At 35.3% G+C, this 18029-nt stretch overlaps 1 protein-coding gene and 1 long non-coding RNA gene across 3 annotated transcripts; one reads left to right on the top strand and one right to left on the bottom strand.

Moving 5' to 3' along the window:
- Positions 1 to 1077: 1077 nt before the first annotated feature.
- Positions 1078 to 5996, bottom strand: LOC132160289 (SLAM family member 5-like). The gene is made up of 6 exons (XM_059570046.1): positions 5832 to 5996; positions 5192 to 5527; positions 4525 to 4818; positions 2766 to 2873; positions 2612 to 2673; positions 1078 to 1711 (listed from the first exon to the last, which is right to left on the bottom strand). Exons 1-6 carry the CDS (start codon positions 5878 to 5880, stop codon positions 1664 to 1666), a joined length of 897 nt encoding a protein of 298 aa, XP_059426029.1. The 5' UTR covers positions 5881 to 5996; the 3' UTR covers positions 1078 to 1663.
- A 9112-nt stretch (positions 5997 to 15108) lies between these two features.
- On the top strand, positions 15109 to 17269 carry LOC132160345 (uncharacterized). 2 transcript variants are annotated; one of them, XR_009437967.1, is made up of 4 exons: positions 15109 to 15233; positions 15362 to 15449; positions 15926 to 16128; positions 16481 to 17269. It is a non-coding gene; the product is annotated as an uncharacterized LOC132160345 (long non-coding RNA). The 2 variants fall into 2 exon arrangements; XR_009437968.1 differs by lacking the exons at positions 15109 to 15233; positions 15362 to 15449 and adding an exon at positions 15542 to 15647.
- Positions 17270 to 18029: the final 760 nt, after the last annotated feature.

Here is an 18029-nt window from a genome sequence, read left to right as displayed (position 1 = left end):
TTTTTGTAAATCATTTTTATTTATGATGTAATTGTTCTGATGATTTCAAGATTTTATATTTGTATAAATGTATGTTTTAACACTGAGATATGATTGTCAATAAATGTTTTATGAAACTACAATTGTTACCTTTTCAACAATGCACAGCTGATACTAATCGTCTATTAAACTATACAATGTGAAAAATATAATACAAGAGGTGTAACATTAAGATATAATACAAGAGGTGTAACATTAAGATATAATACATATTACATAAGTCACTCTTTATGGGATAGTTCACTTTAAAATGCAAATTTCTTTCATACTCACCCTCAAGTTGTTTAAACCTGTATGAATTTCTTTCTTCTGCTGAACACAAGGGGAGATATTTTTGAAGAATGTCAGTAACCAAACAGTTAACTGTAACTGTTTGGTTACTGACATTCTTGTCCTCAGATGGTATGGTTTGAACTCTAACTCGTTTGTAAACAGACTCACGTGAAGTTTCTCCCCAGTTGTTCCAAATAAAGCAGGACGGGACAACCCCTTTTCTGAGGCGCTTACGGCCAGTAGCGGCAGTGTAATCATCACTGATAAAGTGCCGGCTACACACAAATGTGCTGCCTCTAAGGATCATAAACTTCGGTCCTTCTACTCGTCTAATAGCATGTATCCACTTCTTTCTCAGACATTTATCGCTAGGAAAACCATGAAAACTTAAATATGGTTGCCGCTGCTTATTATTTTTACAATAAGGGACACTACAGTAACACGTCGATGTAGCTTCAGCCATTGTTATTTTGACCGGAAGTCACTTTACACAACAAACGCTGAACCGGATGTGCATTCTAACTTCCGTGAAAAAGGCCTATACCACGACTGAGGTGCCCTTGAGCAAGGCACCGAACCCCCAACTGCTCCCTGGGCGCCGCAGCATAAAAAATGGCTACCCACTGCTCTGGGTGTGTGTGTGTGTGTGTGTGTGTGTGTGTGTTCACTGCTCTGTGTGTGTGCACTTTGGATGGGTTAAATGCAGAGCACAAATTCTGAGTATGGGTCACCATACTTGGCCGAATGTCACTTCACTTCATGTCATTCCCATAAAATGACAGCAGCACTGTGTACATGGCCTGTTTGTATTTGACTATGCCATTCTTAGATGCTGTAATTTAGCTCTATTTGATTTAGTTATTGTTTAAAGAGTCACCAGGAGGCAGCATGATGATCAAGCAGACCATTGTCTTTATTTTGTGCATTCAGTATGGATCTATAGTGCACCCTGTCGGTAAAAGTAGTTCTGATATTAGAGATGTGATATTCTGCTTTGGCCACCAGGAGGGCGATGATGCGCTTGTGCTACTTTTGCTAACAACAGAACAAACCGTGATATACTATACAATAAAACAGGAACAGTAAATGACAGAAGGTGTAATGAGCATTAGGTAAATTCCCATGTGAGAAGATAAAGAAAGAACATTTACTTGAGTTTTTGGATGATATGCTGCTATTTGGTAAATCACTAATTTAATTCAAATAACATTTTAGACATTACAGTAACGCCAAAGGATATGATACAGACAAAACAGTGACATGCTGGAAGATAATGAATGTGAATGAGAAGGTGAGGTATTATCTAGTATGAGCTCTAACAGCACAAATCCAGTAGATACAGTCTTTTTGATCATCGCTTTTTGGGGACATTTTCATACACGGCGTCAGTCTTTGATTTCTGCAAGGAAACACAAAATCAATCAGGAACCTTGCTGATGTAACAGAACTACTTTATAACTGACTTCAGTAGGACTACTTGTAAAATCCTCATTAGAGTATGATTTTAGTTGATCTCGTACGTTAGGATGATTTTTAATGTGCAACAACATAAGCTAACATAGACCAGCAAGAGGATATGACGTCAAAAATCTTCATCACAACTTCTTAAGGTTTCTTACAACAGTGAAATGGCTTTGAATGATTGTTTTTCACACAAACGCAACACCAAAGATACTTGTTGCAGCTCGTCTACAAATCAAACAATGCATGCTAAGCATTTGACCTCAGATGATCATGAACCGCAGAGCAGCTGCACCTTGTGTCAATGCACAGGTTACAGCTTTGTGTTCTTCTTTCCTTACTGTTCAAATCTAATGGTAGAAAACTAACCACTAAAGGGATATTTCAGTATGACAAACTAATTTATTTATAAGTAGAACTGTTTAGAAATTATCAGACTTATCAGGAGCTGGCTTTGTAGCGGTTTTACATGTAGGTTACAAGTTACATAATTCATGATGTGTGTAAATAAATCCCCACTCTGTGAGACAGCAGCAGGTCAAAAAATATAAACTTGCTGTTCCTAAACTAATGATGCAAAATGATGCATCTACACAACTTCACTGATTATAATGGAAAAACTTAGACTGAGGAACAAAGTACACAGGCTTAGTGTACACAGCACAAAAAAGTAAAAAAAGAATACCCTTTCTTAAACTATTCTTTTGATGTGCTCTCTGTCTTCTGCTGGTAACGGTCGGCCGATAGTCCACCCACGTCTGCTCACTGACCGTCTGATGCTGCAAACTTCAATCAGATTGACTGCAACACGTCTTTTTGCAACACATAATGTTCTTACCGTTTTTCGCGTTGCTGGTTTACACAATGGTGAATCAGTTCGGTCTTCCTCTTGGGTCAGAGCTGCATTAACAATAATACAGACATGTTAAAATGACACTTGTATCAACATTTGTGTATTAAAGACAAATATTCATGCAGCTTGTTCTCCTGACCTGTTTTTTTACATTTTATGCAGATGCAGCAGATCACGACTGAAACAATCAACAGAGATCCAGCAGCAGAAGGAATCAGCACTGTGTAAAATAAAGGTAGGCCCTTATCTGTAATAGACAAAGTGAAACATAAGTGTCAGTAAATCTGTTTGTCTGATCTACAATAAACACTGAAACATCAGTTCAATTCAATTCAATTCAAGTTTATTTGTATAACGCTTTTTACTATACAAATCATTACAAAGCAACTTTACCGAATATTATGTTTCTACAATATTTAAAAGTAGCTTATAAGTGGTGACTGTCAGTTTATGTGCATATGACAGGATGTTTCAGAAAAATTAATACAAGTCTAGAGGACATGAATGCATGAACTAGCTTTTCTGCATCAGAAACAGATAACGTTTCGTAGCTTGCCAATGTGTCTAAGATGGAAGAATGCTTGTTTTTGTAACATGGGAAATATGGTTTTCAAAAGACAAGTTGCTGTCTAATATAACACCCAGATTTTTGACTGTAGAGGAAGTAACAGTAAATCCGTCTAGTTGCAAACTGTAGTCTACTGGATTCTGTGTACTGTTTTTTGGTCCAATAATTAATATCTCTGTCTTATCCGAATGTAATAGGAGAAAATAATTGGTCATCCAATCTTTTACATTTTTAACACACTCTGTTAGCTTAGATAATTTAGAAGTTTCATCTGGTCTCGTTGAGATATATAGCTGAGTATCATCGGCATAACAGTGGAAACGAATCCCGTATTTTCTAAAAATATTACCAAGGGGCAACATGTATATTGAAAATAGAAGGGGACCTAGGACGGATCCTTGTGGCACTCCATATTTTACTGGTGATAAATGAGATGACTCCCCATTTAAGTAAACAAAATGGTAGTGATCGGACAGGTAGGATCTAAACCATCTTAGAGCCTGCTCTTGAATACCTGTATAGTTTTGTATTCTATCTATGAGTATGTCATGATCTATGCTGTCGAACGCAGCACTAAGATCAAGTAAAACTAGCAATGAGATGCAGCCTTGATCTGACGCAAGGAGCAGGTCATTTGTAATTTTAACAAGTGCAGTTTCTGTGCTATGGTGGGGCCTGAAACCTGACCTGAAATACTTCATACAGATAATTTTTTTACATGAAGGAGCTCAATTGAGCAGACACAACTTTTTATAAAATTTTAGACATAAATGGAAGATTTGAAATGGGCCTATAATTTGCCAGTTCACTAGGATCTAGTTTTGGTTTCTTAATAAGAGGCTTGATAACCGCCAGCTTGAATGGTTTTGGGATGTGACCTAAAGATAACTACAAGATAATAATATTGAGAAGCAGTTCTTCTGCTACAGGTAACAACTCTTTCAGTAATTTAATGGGTACAGAATCTTACAATCATGTTGTTGGTTTAGATGCAGTGATAAGTTTATTTAGCTCTTCCTGTCCTATAGTTGTAAAGCACTGCAGTTTATCTTTGGGTGCGATGGATGAAACTGAAGTATTAGATGCTGTAGAATCTACATTTGCTATTGTATTTCTAATGTTATCTAATTTATCAGTGAAGAAATTCATAAAGTCATTACTATTAAACTTTGATGGAATATTTGAATCAGGTGGCGTCTGGTTATTTGTTAATTTAGCCACTGTGCTAAATAAAAACATTGGATTGTTTTGGTTATTGTCATTGAGTTATACATCAATACTGTAAAACTAAGAGATAATCTTAATCACATTAATATCAGAACCAACATACCTGGATATGGCAGACAGAGTTCACTTATGTTCAGATGTGTGGTCTGGTTTCTGATGGGATTGTTGATCACACAGCTGTAGCTGTTTTTCTCCTGATATTCCACCTCCAGAGGTAGAGAGAGACTGATGCTGAGATCAGACACACTGATGCTGGACAATAAACTGTTTCCTTTGTACCAGGAGAGAGTCACATGACTCACATTCACCACTGAACACAGCAATGAACAATATGATGATGATGATGATGATGATGATGAAGAGCTATCTTTGGTAATGTTGAGAGTGGGCAGACGAGCTGAAAAACATGAGTGAAAAAAAACTATTCTAAATTTAAAATTCAGTTTTATTTTCAGTCTAGTGTGTTTATGGTCTGTGAGTGTTATATTTTAGGCATAATGCTGATTACCACAAAATTAATTTCCATTCATCCCGCAGAAAAGCAAGAGTCTGGGTAACAGTGAGGCACTGAATAGGGGGTGACTATAGTAAATGTTAAAATATAAACTGTTTAAACAGTAGCTACAGTAAACCTGTTGTGTGTGAAGTTGTATATAATTGTACAACTTATTTGCCCCACTAATTATTTTGTGTTAATCAACAAAGCCACAAATATTAATCAAGTTTAACTTCTAAATATGTTCAGGACGAGACAAATGATCTCCACCTACCATAGACAGAAACACTGAATATTTTTGATGTCAGTTTTGCTCCATTTATCTCAAGTTGATATTCTCCAGCATGTTCAGTTGTGATGTCTGAGATGGTCAGGGATCCAGTTTGATTATCCAGCTTCAGTCTGTCTCTGAATATCCCATTATGAACATCAAATGTTGAAAAGATGTTTTTCTCATTGCTGATTTTAACTATGAGAGACTTTTCAGCTCCAAATGTCCACAGTATATCATCGTCATATTGTATTTCAGTTTCACCAGTCTGTAAAGTGACAGAATCTCCCTCCATCACAGACACTGACTGGATTTTATTCGTTTTAGCGCCAAACACACCTGATGAATATACAATAATAGATTAAAACTGTTGGTTTACTGAAATCAGCTGTAGTTGGAAATTATACATTATTTGCTTTTTGAATAATACATTTGTATTTTGTTGTTGTTCAATAATTTTTCGTATATAAATCAGGTTAAACCGTGACATGTAACATTTCTTTGATGTTTTCAGGCCTGTAAATCACAATCCAAAGTAGATCTTAATTATTACTTTGATTTGAAAGCAATCTTTGATCCATCAGTAGCTTTTAATGCTGTTTTAAATTATTAAGCTATAAAAAAAAATGCTTTCATAACTTACCAGTCAGAATCCACCAGCACAAAGAGAGTAAAATACACATGTGAAACATTTTCTTCAGTTGTTTGGTGAAAGGTCTGAACTAAGAAGACTATCTGCTGATGACAGTCTGACAGGTGTGAATCCTCCCACAACAGAGTCTGAACCTCCTATTTCTCAAGATCTGAATGTATGTTATTTAGTTACATAAAAAATTTATTCTGGCTCTTATTAAGACTTTAACCAATTCAATAGTTTTTTATTTTTAATATTCTTTAACATTAATAATGTAGTTGTCTGATGTTATGTAATGTTAATTAAATATGTAAATGCAGAAGAACATTGTGTGAATCTTTAATGATTAAATTGTAGAAATTAACTTTTTTTGTTTGAACATTTAAATTAATTATCTATATATCGATCAGTGTATGTATGGAAAAACTAAACAGAAATAAAGATCAAGCAATCTGCAATCTCTCATTGCCAGTCTTCCTGAGGTGTGAAACAAGCAGCTCATCTTCTGAGTCAAACTGAAACCTGCTGTTGTGGGTTTTCTTCAGAAGAGTGGATTGATCTGCAGGGCTGACAAACAGCTTGTATGTGGCCAATTGTTTGATGTGTGTTTAGTTTGTAGCTGAAGGGCTTCTTCCTGTCCTGCTGTTATGAACCTCACAGTCTGACGTCCTCTCTACATAAAACTGAGTGTATAAACCAACCCCCCCCCCCTTTTTTTTTTTTTTTTACACAGCCTTGGGTTCAGTGAAGAAGGATGCTAATTGCATCTTATACACAGAAACTGTAAACTTTCACTGGCACTTGGAATGCTCGTCCTACTTTGTAACAACCGGGGTGATGATTTAGGCCAAAATCACACTACACACTAAATCTTACAGCCATTATTTAAATTTGACACAATATACCTGACTAACTAATTACAAATTAAAGTTATGGAGTGGTCTCTTACTTTTATTTGTGTCCGTGAAAGCATAACAGGATTTAAATCTATCCAGATAATAATTTCCATAACCAAAATAAGAAAAGCATAATTATACTGTACAGTAGGCTGTATATTAATGTAAAAAATATAAAACTACAATATTTAGAATTAATTTTTAGAAGAACAATTTGCGAATGAACGCAATACTTAAATACCTAAAACATTTCAAAAAGATGCTTTTTTTTTTTTTTTTTGTAATGCAGATTTAGCATTTGTTTAGCACATTTTGAGACACTATACTTTATTATAAGGAGTACCTAACTTGACTCAAGCTGATTGAGCCGCCTCTACCATCTGGTTGAAATTCACTAGATGTCAGAGTGTCAATCAACAGCACTTTTCACAATCCTTCTTCTAACATGGATGTCAGACACAAAGAAATCACCCCTTCAATGTGAGCCCTTCTTGGTGAAATTTTGCAAGGTAAGCATTTTTTATTTTATTTTACATATTACACTGTAAGAGCCCTAACTTTACAAAATTATGTTACTTGGTGCCATGATAAAATTTTAATAATTTTTCAAAATTGTGCTCAACCAAACGTTGATTTGTCACTTTATGGTAAATGTAGAAAAGCTGTGCTAATGTTTTCAGATCATCCATATCTGCAATCAGATTGTACAATTTGCTGAGAAATAAACTTTGATTATTCATAGCTATTAATATGACACAGCTCTTGTTATTTCTCCATTAAAATACTGAGGTAATTTCTTAAATGTGTGTTTTTTGCCACTTTTTGTGTAAATATAATGAATTCATAGAATTAATGTGTGGAAATCATAATTATTAGAGGCAGTTACTTATTAAATCACAAATGCTGATGTACTTACATTACTAAAAATGTAAGAGATTTTTATTTATTTGGTGTCATTGTTTTTTTTACAATTACTAGATGGATTTCAACTGTTTCTATGGTACAAGAACTTCAGACCCATGCACCAAATACCGCCAATGACTATGATGCTGATCTCAGGTTATGTTGATGACTCAATAAAGTTCTCAAATCTGTCTTTGAGTAACCCCAAACCTGCAATTTTTTTTATGTCTCCCTCATCTATCAAACCTGATTAAACTCATCATCTCATTGGAGACTGCAAGACCTGAAGTGGGTGTATCAGATATAGGGAGACATACAAAACGTTTAGTGCTGGGGGTAATTCATGGAGAGGTTTGAGAACCACTGACATAGAGCCCCCTTGCTCAAATCTTGCCCTGGAGGTTTAATGTGCTGCAGAGTTTAGTTCCAACCCTGATCAAGTCACCTGCCTGTGATTTTCTAATGATCCCAAATACATTGGTTGGCATTGTTTAGCATGATCAGGTGTGTTTGATTAGGGTTAGATCTAAATTCAGCAGGAAAGTGGATCTTGAGGTCCAGATTTGAGGAACCCTGACGTAGAAGGATCTGGATTATCACCCCATCCGAGAAGAGGTAGCTGGAGACAATTCCCTGGATGAAGATGATGCTCCCTCAACAAGCACGTCCTCTACTAAGCTTCTATGTTAGAAGAGAATAAAAGGCAAAAACCGTTTCCTTGAAGGAGCCAGAGGATATATCTGGCTCAAGACTTACACTGCACAGCATTGCTGTTTACAAAGAAATGTTCATTTATCTACAAAAATAAATAAAGAAAATCCTGTTGCACTACCACACTTGACGACGTGTTTCCTGAATCATAAAAGCTTAAAATGCCATTATATTACTATCCTTTGCTATTTTTTTTTTGAATGCAGAAAAAATTTAATGCCTTTGCTTTTGTTACTTTTAGTTATTTATTTTTGTTCATTGTTAAAAAAAAACAAGAAAACTTATTATTTCCTTTGTTAAAAATGAAAACCTGAAATATTTTATAGCATAGGCTACTTCAACAAATAAAGATTCAATATTTGAAATAACTTTATTTTGAAATGTTTTTTATAAATTAGTATTTTAGTTCAACCATTTGGTAGAGGCCGATATTAAAAAAATTATGGGATGTGTTAAAAAAAATACATTGAGTGTGGTAACTATAGCAACAGAAGCAGACAAGAAATGCAAACCTTTTTTTAATGCCTTTTTCTTGGTGGGGCTGTTAAAGGGTTAAAGACGCACTGTAAAGATCGGTAAGACACAGGATGCTTGGCGTGTCCGTTTTTAATTTGGCTCCCATCAGTGGCGGACTGGGACAGTAAATCAGGCCCAGAATTTGATTCCACCCCAGGCTACCTCTGTTGCTGCAGTCACCACCACCCAAGTCATGTGTCCACCAGACTGATAAACTCTTTGGCTCTTTCAGTTGTTTGATTTGGGTTATAAAATAAATCAAAATCCTTAGACTGTGGATGGGTAAAATAATCAAATTAAGTATCAAGCCATTCACTGTGTATCATCTTTCCCTTAATCCCCCTCTCTCTCTCTCACTGGCACATTATAGGAAAAACTGTACTTTCAAAAAATATACATATATTAGATTATGAAGAATATTCTAACTACAAGCAACAGCACAAATAAATACAATAGAGTAAAGATACAAATTAAAATAAACGGACTTTCAGGGTTTTTTTTAGGTAGGTCTTGCATTAGTTTTTAGGTACAGAAATTAAAGTAACCAAAATTTAATGTAAAACAGAATCGTATTGAACAAGAGTGAATGATTTGAGAGCTAGGGTTTTTTTTTTCATCGCTGTTGTTGTAATATCTTCAAATATAACATATATTATATGAACCCTGTTTGTTTTACGTGTTACTTATAGTAAACCATATTACAGATGCTTTGTCAGATTTAAGTTGAACAGCGGTCCCAGCGCGTGCCGAACCGTGTGGAGAACTGAACTGTTCGGTTTTTTCAGTGAACCCTCCCATCCCTGGTAAATGTAATTCTGATTGACCTGCTTCCTTACTGGTGAACATGGCTGGGATTTTGCAGCAATTTGCTTCGTCTGTGGCCAGGGCTTTTCTCCTTTTATACGTTCCGTCTCTGCTCATCCTTTGTGTTTACGCTCCGTTTTTTGCGTGATTTTCTAAAATAAAGCCTGCCTCTTTATATAGCCATTAGCCAATTAGCCAGTGCTTCGCTGATGTTTGGTCATGTGGTGGTGTCATTTTCACTCTGCGATCGCCTGATTCGTAGATACATAAAACCGTCAATGAATTTGCAGTTGCATAACAGACTATTGTACGTCAGCCTGATCGACTGCACAGCGGCAGCGGGCCGGCCAGAATGACCGTCAGGCCACCGGGAAATGTCCCGGTACTCCCGATGGCCAGTCCGCCCCTGGCTCCCATGTTAACAGGTTAGAGCTTGCAGACTGCCTGCGTGAGACGCGACTCGAGCCGCGAAGAAAACTAGTGCATTCTAGAAATAGAACCAACGCCTATTTTTCATGCGACACGCAAGCGTGTTGGAAGCGGTTCCAGGCAAAATAGAATAGGAAAATATGTTTATATGTCATTTTGTACACAAATACATATTAATTAATGACATTTTGATGTTTGAAAGTCTAAAGGTTGACAAATGCAGATATACATGTAATTAAAAAAATTTAATAAAAATTAAAATTAAATAAAAATTAAATAATTAAATATCGATTTTCAAATATTGCACCTGTCAAACTATTTTGCCGTCAATACTGTTAATGGTGTCCTTTATCAGTAGGCTTTATATTTATGCTTAACATGAAGGTGTATGTGTGTGAAAAAAAGTTTAAATTGTTGTCGTGAAGACAAGAGCCTGGTCTGGATGGGGGGAGTCCAAGATGGCATTCTGCTAGCTCTGCTGACAAATTTTAATAACAGCATAAATATCACTCCTTAAAGTTACTTTTATGCAAAATTACTCATATCTATACTTCTGCTTTCTCTGTGCACGAGAGAGCCGTGTGTCAGGGTGCTTTCACATCTCTAGTTCGGTACATTTGGTCCGAACCAAGGGCAAACAATTATACATTGTAGCATTTTTCAACTTTTTTGGTTCCTTTTCACACCACACTGATTGCTTTGGTCCGAAAGAGTTGAAACGAACCAAAATGCAGTCACATGACAGCATCCACATCACTCATTAGCCATGACGTATTTCCTAACTGCTTTTCGATTGGTCAGAATTTACGTGCGGAAAAATTCCAGCATAAGAGGAAAAGCCAGCAAACAACACGGAGACAACACAACTATGGAGAGACGACTGCACGGGCTGATTTTGTCCCTGGCCATAATCTATTACATTGTTTTTATACACCACAATATGCAAACAATACATTTCTATAATAAAGCACAGATGCAGGTTGAAAACAACGTTGTAATGCACTGCAAACGGCGAGCGGGAATTGCTCATAACTTCAAGCGGAAGCGTGCATTAATTCTTCTTAACTCTGACATGCTCATGGTCATCAGACCAAATTTCTATGAGGCTCCGCACCTCCTCTCTACTCCAAGTTTGTCCACGAGCTGCCATGCTAAAGTGCAGACTGTCAACAAACACTTCCTCATCCCATAATGCACAGTGCAGCTGACTACGGCAGCTGGTTTAGTCCAAAAATGATCAGTACTTTTTGCAGTTGGATCTGTTCGAGGTCGAATCAAGTTCTCGCCACAAACGAACCGCTCCAGAGTTCGTTTGAAAGCGTACCGAGACCACCCCTTCAAGAAGGTCTCGGTACGCTTGTTTGGTCCGCATTTGGTGCGCTCCCAAGAGCGATTGCTGCTTTTTACACCTGCCCAAACGAACCGCACCAAAGGGGGAAACGAACTCTGGTACGATTTAACCGAACTAAATAAGGCAGGTGTGAAAGCACCCTCACAGACAGCAACACTGAACCGAGCTCTCCTTCAGGACGTTCACGTCCTCCTGCACCTGAATGAACAAATACAAATCGCAGTTTAAACAAACAGAAAAAGTTACAAAAGAGCTCAATTCATCACCGCAGTGTTCTGGTGTTTAGGTGTTCAGGTCGCACGCAGAGACGCGTCTCAAAGTCTTCTTGCTTTTGTACCGACAAATAGATACAAAATATGTCAAAATACCCGTCTTGGAAAGTGTGTTCGAAAAGTCTGAGGTTATGTCTTAAGTGAAAGTAAAGAGTTGAGAAAGAAATCGTATGTGTATCATTATAATGGATGCATTGTCTCTTAAAGTGACCGCACCTAATTTACTAGCTCTACTGTCAGTGTCTTTAATGTATGAAAATGAAAGTAAATCACTTACTGCTCTTGACTGAATTACTTTGTTTTAACAAGAATTTATCCACAGTCAAACCAAAAATTAGATATAACTGATTATATTTTTTACTAGTGGGTGCAGGACACTAGTTCATTTATGTAAGTGAGTATAGCAAAATACAGTGATCTGTGAAATATTATAACCAAAAATTATTCATACTGTAGACTACCAGTGAAATTTATATATATATATATATATATATATATATATATATATATATATATATATATATATATATATTAAATTAGGGACCTGACCATATTTGCTTGTTTCTTTCTTTAATTGCTAATGCAACCTTTTCACACCATAGACTGAACAAAACTAAGCATTGCTTGCTTGGTAACTGTTCAACAAAGTATTGCTAGTTGTGTAAATATTGTCATACTGACAGTTGTCTGAAGTTTTGTCTGATTCCATTACATATCTTTCTATCAAAGTTATCTGACATTATCAAGATAAATTTGTTCTGACACAGTTTAACTCTGAGTTCTTGTCATATTTTATTACCAATTTCTAAACTAAAACAAATAAACTGTGATAATGTGAGAAATGTTGAAGGTGTCTGAATAAATTTTGGTATTTTATTTTACAGTGTACCAAACAGACATATTTCAAACAACATACGCCTAATATTAGATCTATTGGACTATTCATATTTACTCCCAAAAGAAAGTTTTATTTTATTTTTAGACTACTACAAAGCATTTGACACATTAGAGCATGGATTTTTGTTTCAAGCACTAAATAGAATTGGTTTTGGTGACTCCTTCTGTAATATTGTCAAAATGCTGTATATGAACAGTAGCAGCTCCATTAAGTTGAGTAACAGTACCTCTACCAGATTCTTCTTGAACCGTGGAGTTAGACAGGGATGTCCAGTATCTCCTTATCTTTTTTTAATTGCAACACAATTTCTTAGTTCGCACATCAAAGCAAGCCATCTAAAAGGCATCAGTATTGGCAATACAGAGTTAATTATTAATCAATTAGCAGATGATACTGTTCTGTTCTTAGAAGACTCTATGCAAATACCTGCAGCCTTATGTATTATTCATCTCTTCTCTAAAGCCTCTGGCCTGTCTTAATATTAATAAATGTGAATTATTTCTGTTAAAAGACAGTATGATCTCTTCAATTGATGGTATTGCAATTAAAAACTGTGTTACATACTTGGGTATAAAAATAACCAAAGATAACACTAGATGTTCTGCTAATTTGGACCCAATTGTTATAAATACAATGAAACGGTTTAACTGCTGGCTGCAGAGAGACCTTTCTTTGAAAGGCAGAGGTTTGCTTGTTAAAGCGGAGGGTCTGTCTCGCCTTACTTATGCTGCTCAGTCACTGTTCATTGATAAGAACACTTGTAAACTTATCGATGGAATCTTAGTTAAATTTTTATGGAAGAATAAACCCCACTATTTGAAAAAGGCAGTGATACTAAATACTCAACAAAAGGGGGGCTTAAACTTCATTGATTTTAGTTCACTAAATAACATAATTAAAATAAATTGGCTTAATCGATTCCTTAAAAATCCTACCTCTATTTGGAATATTTTCCCTCAGCATGCTTTCTCGCAACTTGGTGGCGCAAAATTTGCTTTAATGTGTAATTATGATATTTATAAACTCCCTGTCAAGCTATCTAACTTTCACCAACAAGTCCTTCTGGCGTGGAATCTTATTTACAAGCATAACTTTTCTCCTCACCGTTGTTATACATGGAACAATAGGTATATTTTATTTAAGAATAAATCTTTGTTCTATAATAACTGGTTCAATAATGGAATATATCATGTTAGACAGCTCTTTAATAACGAAGGTCTGCTTTTTAGGTATGCAGAGTTTCTTTCAGAATATAATATACCGGTAACTCCCAAGGAATTTGCCACAGTTATGGATGCTATTCCCTCTGGGTTACTTATGCTTTTTAAAAACAATACTCTCTCTTTGGGTTCGTTGTCTTATCATGAGCTTGTCAACACACATATTGGCAAGATATGTTTCACTGAAAAAAAAGGAAGAAATTATAAAGTAAGAGTTCTATTCCTTGAAAACGTTATTTCTGCCCCTCCTGCAATCTCATATTGGAATAGGCTTTTTGATAATTTAAATTGGAAAAATATATGGTCCATACAGCATAAATTATTCCTTACAAACAAAGTAAAAGAAATATCTTTTAAATTAGTTCATAATATTTACCCAGTCAAAAATTTCCTTCAGAAAAAATTCAGATCTGATTTTGAAACTAATTGCTCCTTCTGTCAGAATGACACTGAAACTCTTCTTCACTTGTTTTGGTCGTGCAGTTACACTCAGAAACTTTGGAAAGATGTTAGTTGGTTTATCTCAAGAAATATCTTGCAAAATTTTTCTATGAAGCCCCAAATTGTTATATTTGGATTTTTTGAAGCGGATTCTAATGCTTGCTTTATAATAAATCTAATTATTTTCCTGTGCAGATTTTATATTCATAAATGAAAATTCTCAAACTGTAAACCAATTCTTTTGGTATTTTTGCATGAGATAAAACATTATTTAAATACAATCTCGTCATCTCTTAACCCAAAAGCGATCAGAACTTGTAAAATTTGCACGACTTATGGACTCTTTGCCTTGTTAAATGTTTAGATTTTCTTTCATGTGAGTAATGCCCTCTTTCTTTATCCTTCTGCTTTTTGGTAATGTTGTTTTTCTTTTTTTAAACACTTTTTTTGTATTATGTTTTTGAAATGTTCTCTGTCTCTATATTTTTATTTATTTATTTTTTGTTATTTGAAAATTATTGTTGTGTTCTAACTGTTTAAATAAAAAAAAGGAAAAATAAATAAAATAAATAAAAAAGCTGCAGCCTGGAGCAATGGGCGCGCTGAATGGTAGGGGCGTGGCAAAATGTTTCTCATTGGTGAAAGGAGTTTTACTGTGCTGGCCAATCAGCAGTAAATATACATTTACGTAATTTCCTTAGACAAGGTGGCGGCGATAAGACGTGAGGTAATTATTCATCGTTTATACGTTTATCTATACTTTATAAACCACAAATATGTATATTAAGATAAGTTTGTTACAATACGATCATAATTTTTCCTTTGCGTTTTATCTTGCAGCTTTAGTTTATTGTTGTTGACAGACATATGTACAGTGAGACAAAATGAGGACCACATCGACGGCGAATCCTTCAGAGATGATAGTTTATATCTGCGTCTTTTTTGTACAATAGAGTACAGAATACATCCTGTAAGTATAATAATTATTACCACCTCTGCTATTACAACTGTACTATGATCAATTCACAATCTGAAGACGATTAAACAAAATAAAATAAAAAAACTCTAATTTAGAGTTTGTTTCTACCTGTCTGCCAGGTGTCCAACTAATGCAGAGTATATTCAAGCTGTCAACACACTGGTTGTGAAGAACCCTTTCCAGAGAAATATAGATAGAAATGACTGTGTAAGTTAAATTGTTTTTAAACCATTGCTTTATCTCTATCAACATAATCACACACAATATTGTAGTAACAAGATGTTGTAATCTTTATTTGCTGGAAAATGACAATCAGTCATGTTTGTGTTTTAAGCACATCTGACACATCCCTAAACCTGAAATGTAAAGCAGAACGTGCTCCACTTGCAGGTTATTGTAGAATATGTAAGCACACTGCCATATGCATCGTTTATTTTTGCACTGTTAATTAATTTTACATTTTCACTTAGTGCAGGTTAATGTAAGGAAGATAATGTACTACAGATATTTAAATCCTTTTAGTATGTACTCCACTTCTTCACTGCCTGACCATCATCTTAATGTTTATGCAGCTCAATGTTTTTATTATTTTTTATATCTAAAACACCTTGTTCAGTAAGTATTTCGATGTTTTCATATCTGTCACGGTCTAAGCATGATCTGTTTCTGTTGTTCTGATGAAGGAAGCTTGTGTTGGGGAGGATTCAATGTCTGTTGAGGCACATGTGAATGTGCTACAAAGTGAGTATCAGAAACACATCCAGACACATGGACTGTCAAAGACCACACGACAGGAACATTCTCCTGGAGACGCTGAGAAAGCACGGAAGGAATCTCTGTGGAAGATGTACTCAAAAAATACACATACTTAAGGACACCTGCTGGAGTGAGTATAGAAAAAAAAACTCATCAACTGTAAAATATCTTGTTTCAAATCTTTTCAGGTAATATTTTATTCTTCTGTACCTTTTTAGCCCATCTGTTAAAAATGTAAAGCAATAGTTTTAGAAAACAATGTAAGATTTATCAGTGTATACAAGAACATGAAATGCATGGTATATTGTGAACCTTATACATTAGCTTCTGATGGTTTCTGCAGTTCTGCAGTGTATGTAGCTACACTGTCTGAGCCAAAGAGGATGCAACAGAATCTGATGAATCTGAAAAGTGTTTTCTTTTTTTCTCGTTATTATTATTATTGTTGTTATTATTCTTTTTATTTATTTATTTTATGAAAGGGGGACCCGGCTACACCTTTCCTACCATACACCTGATGGATACTGACTGTAAAATGTCAATCATAGTTCGAGGGCTCAGTGTGGTGACAGAAGATGGAACAGATGTGTGTCAGTGCACCAGCCTTGATGAAGCTTCATAACAGCCTTCTGTGTGTATTCTGCTTTCAACATTGCATATCCACCACACCTGAGAAAGACACTGACTTTCCTTCAGAGGCACATTGTCAACATTAGAAGATGGAGACAAGCACTGTCAGTAACGTTACTCTGAATGATTTGCCTCTTGTATTAGATCCTCATGCCTTGACTGTATACCATTGCCCAAAGTGCACTCGAAGGACATTCACTCTTTTGAAGTTAACCCGACATGCTGCAGTGGTACATGCACATGAACCAAATAGCTTGCTCTATTCTTTTTCTATTCTATCTGTTTTCTTTTTATTTATTATATTATTTAAAAGCCCTTGCTACGTGTACTGTGTTACCCTAACTGAGACTTGTTATAGCTCTTATATATCATTGCACTTTTTGTTGTTTTTGATTGCTTCCACTCTGTCCTCATTTGTAAGTCGATTTGAATAAAAGCGTCTGCTAAATGAATAAATGTAAATGTAAATATTAATATAACCTGTGGTATAGATGAGTGCCAGTCAACTTTTTTCTGATTCCATTCTTTTAGAAACCATGCACAGGAAGCATATGTACTTTTGGTACTCAGTGAAGAGTCAGTAGTACAGTTGTATTATAATATAATGGAGAAGGGTCTGGCTGCAGACTTGCACTCTCAGACACATGGTTGACTGAAAGTCTGTCAGTCCAGATGTGAGGAGGACACACAGAGTGGAGCTGGAGATCAGCAGATGTGTGATGGCTGTAGATACTGTGGTCTTGGAAAGAAGGGCATCTTCACAGCTTTCTATTCAGACAAAGAGTTTGCTGGATTCTGTTCTATGGACTGCTACTACAGAATGAATTAATGAATGAGTGGTTTATTTATCATTCTATCTATCTATCTATCTATCTATCTATCTATCTATCTATCTATCTATCTATCTATCTATCTATCTATCTTTTTACTTGAATTGGTGACTGAAACTGAAAGCTAAATAAATGTTTTAGTGGATAAAGCTGTGTCTGTTTGCTTAATTGGTTAATGTCACTTAAAACAAGGTTACTAAACTCTTCTGACTAATTTTTACATTTATTAGTTTTTTAATTTTTACTAATTTTTCTCTATCAGGCAAAACCTAGTTTTCTAGTGTAACACTTTAAAATAAAGTTTCACTTGTTGACTGATGTATTAACTAAAATTAAATATGAGCAATACATTTGATACACTATTTATTAAACTGTTAGTTAATAAAAATACAGCTGTACCTTGTTTGTTCTTGTTAGTTCACTAATGTTAACAAATACAGCAGACTTTAAATCACTTAACTTAAGAACAGCAAGTGTGACTAACCGTGTTAAGAGACGTTTGTATTCTCAAAAATAATTGTAATCTGTTTTTGATTATTGATAAACTAAGACCTAAAAGTGCGGTGGCGTT

This window comes from Carassius carassius, chromosome 16, assembly GCF_963082965.1.
Source record: "Carassius carassius chromosome 16, fCarCar2.1, whole genome shotgun sequence".
NCBI classification, from domain to species: domain Eukaryota; kingdom Metazoa; phylum Chordata; class Actinopteri; order Cypriniformes; family Cyprinidae; genus Carassius; species Carassius carassius.
Note: the sequence above shows the minus strand (reverse complement) of the source record. Positions and strands in the feature narration are given on the sequence as shown.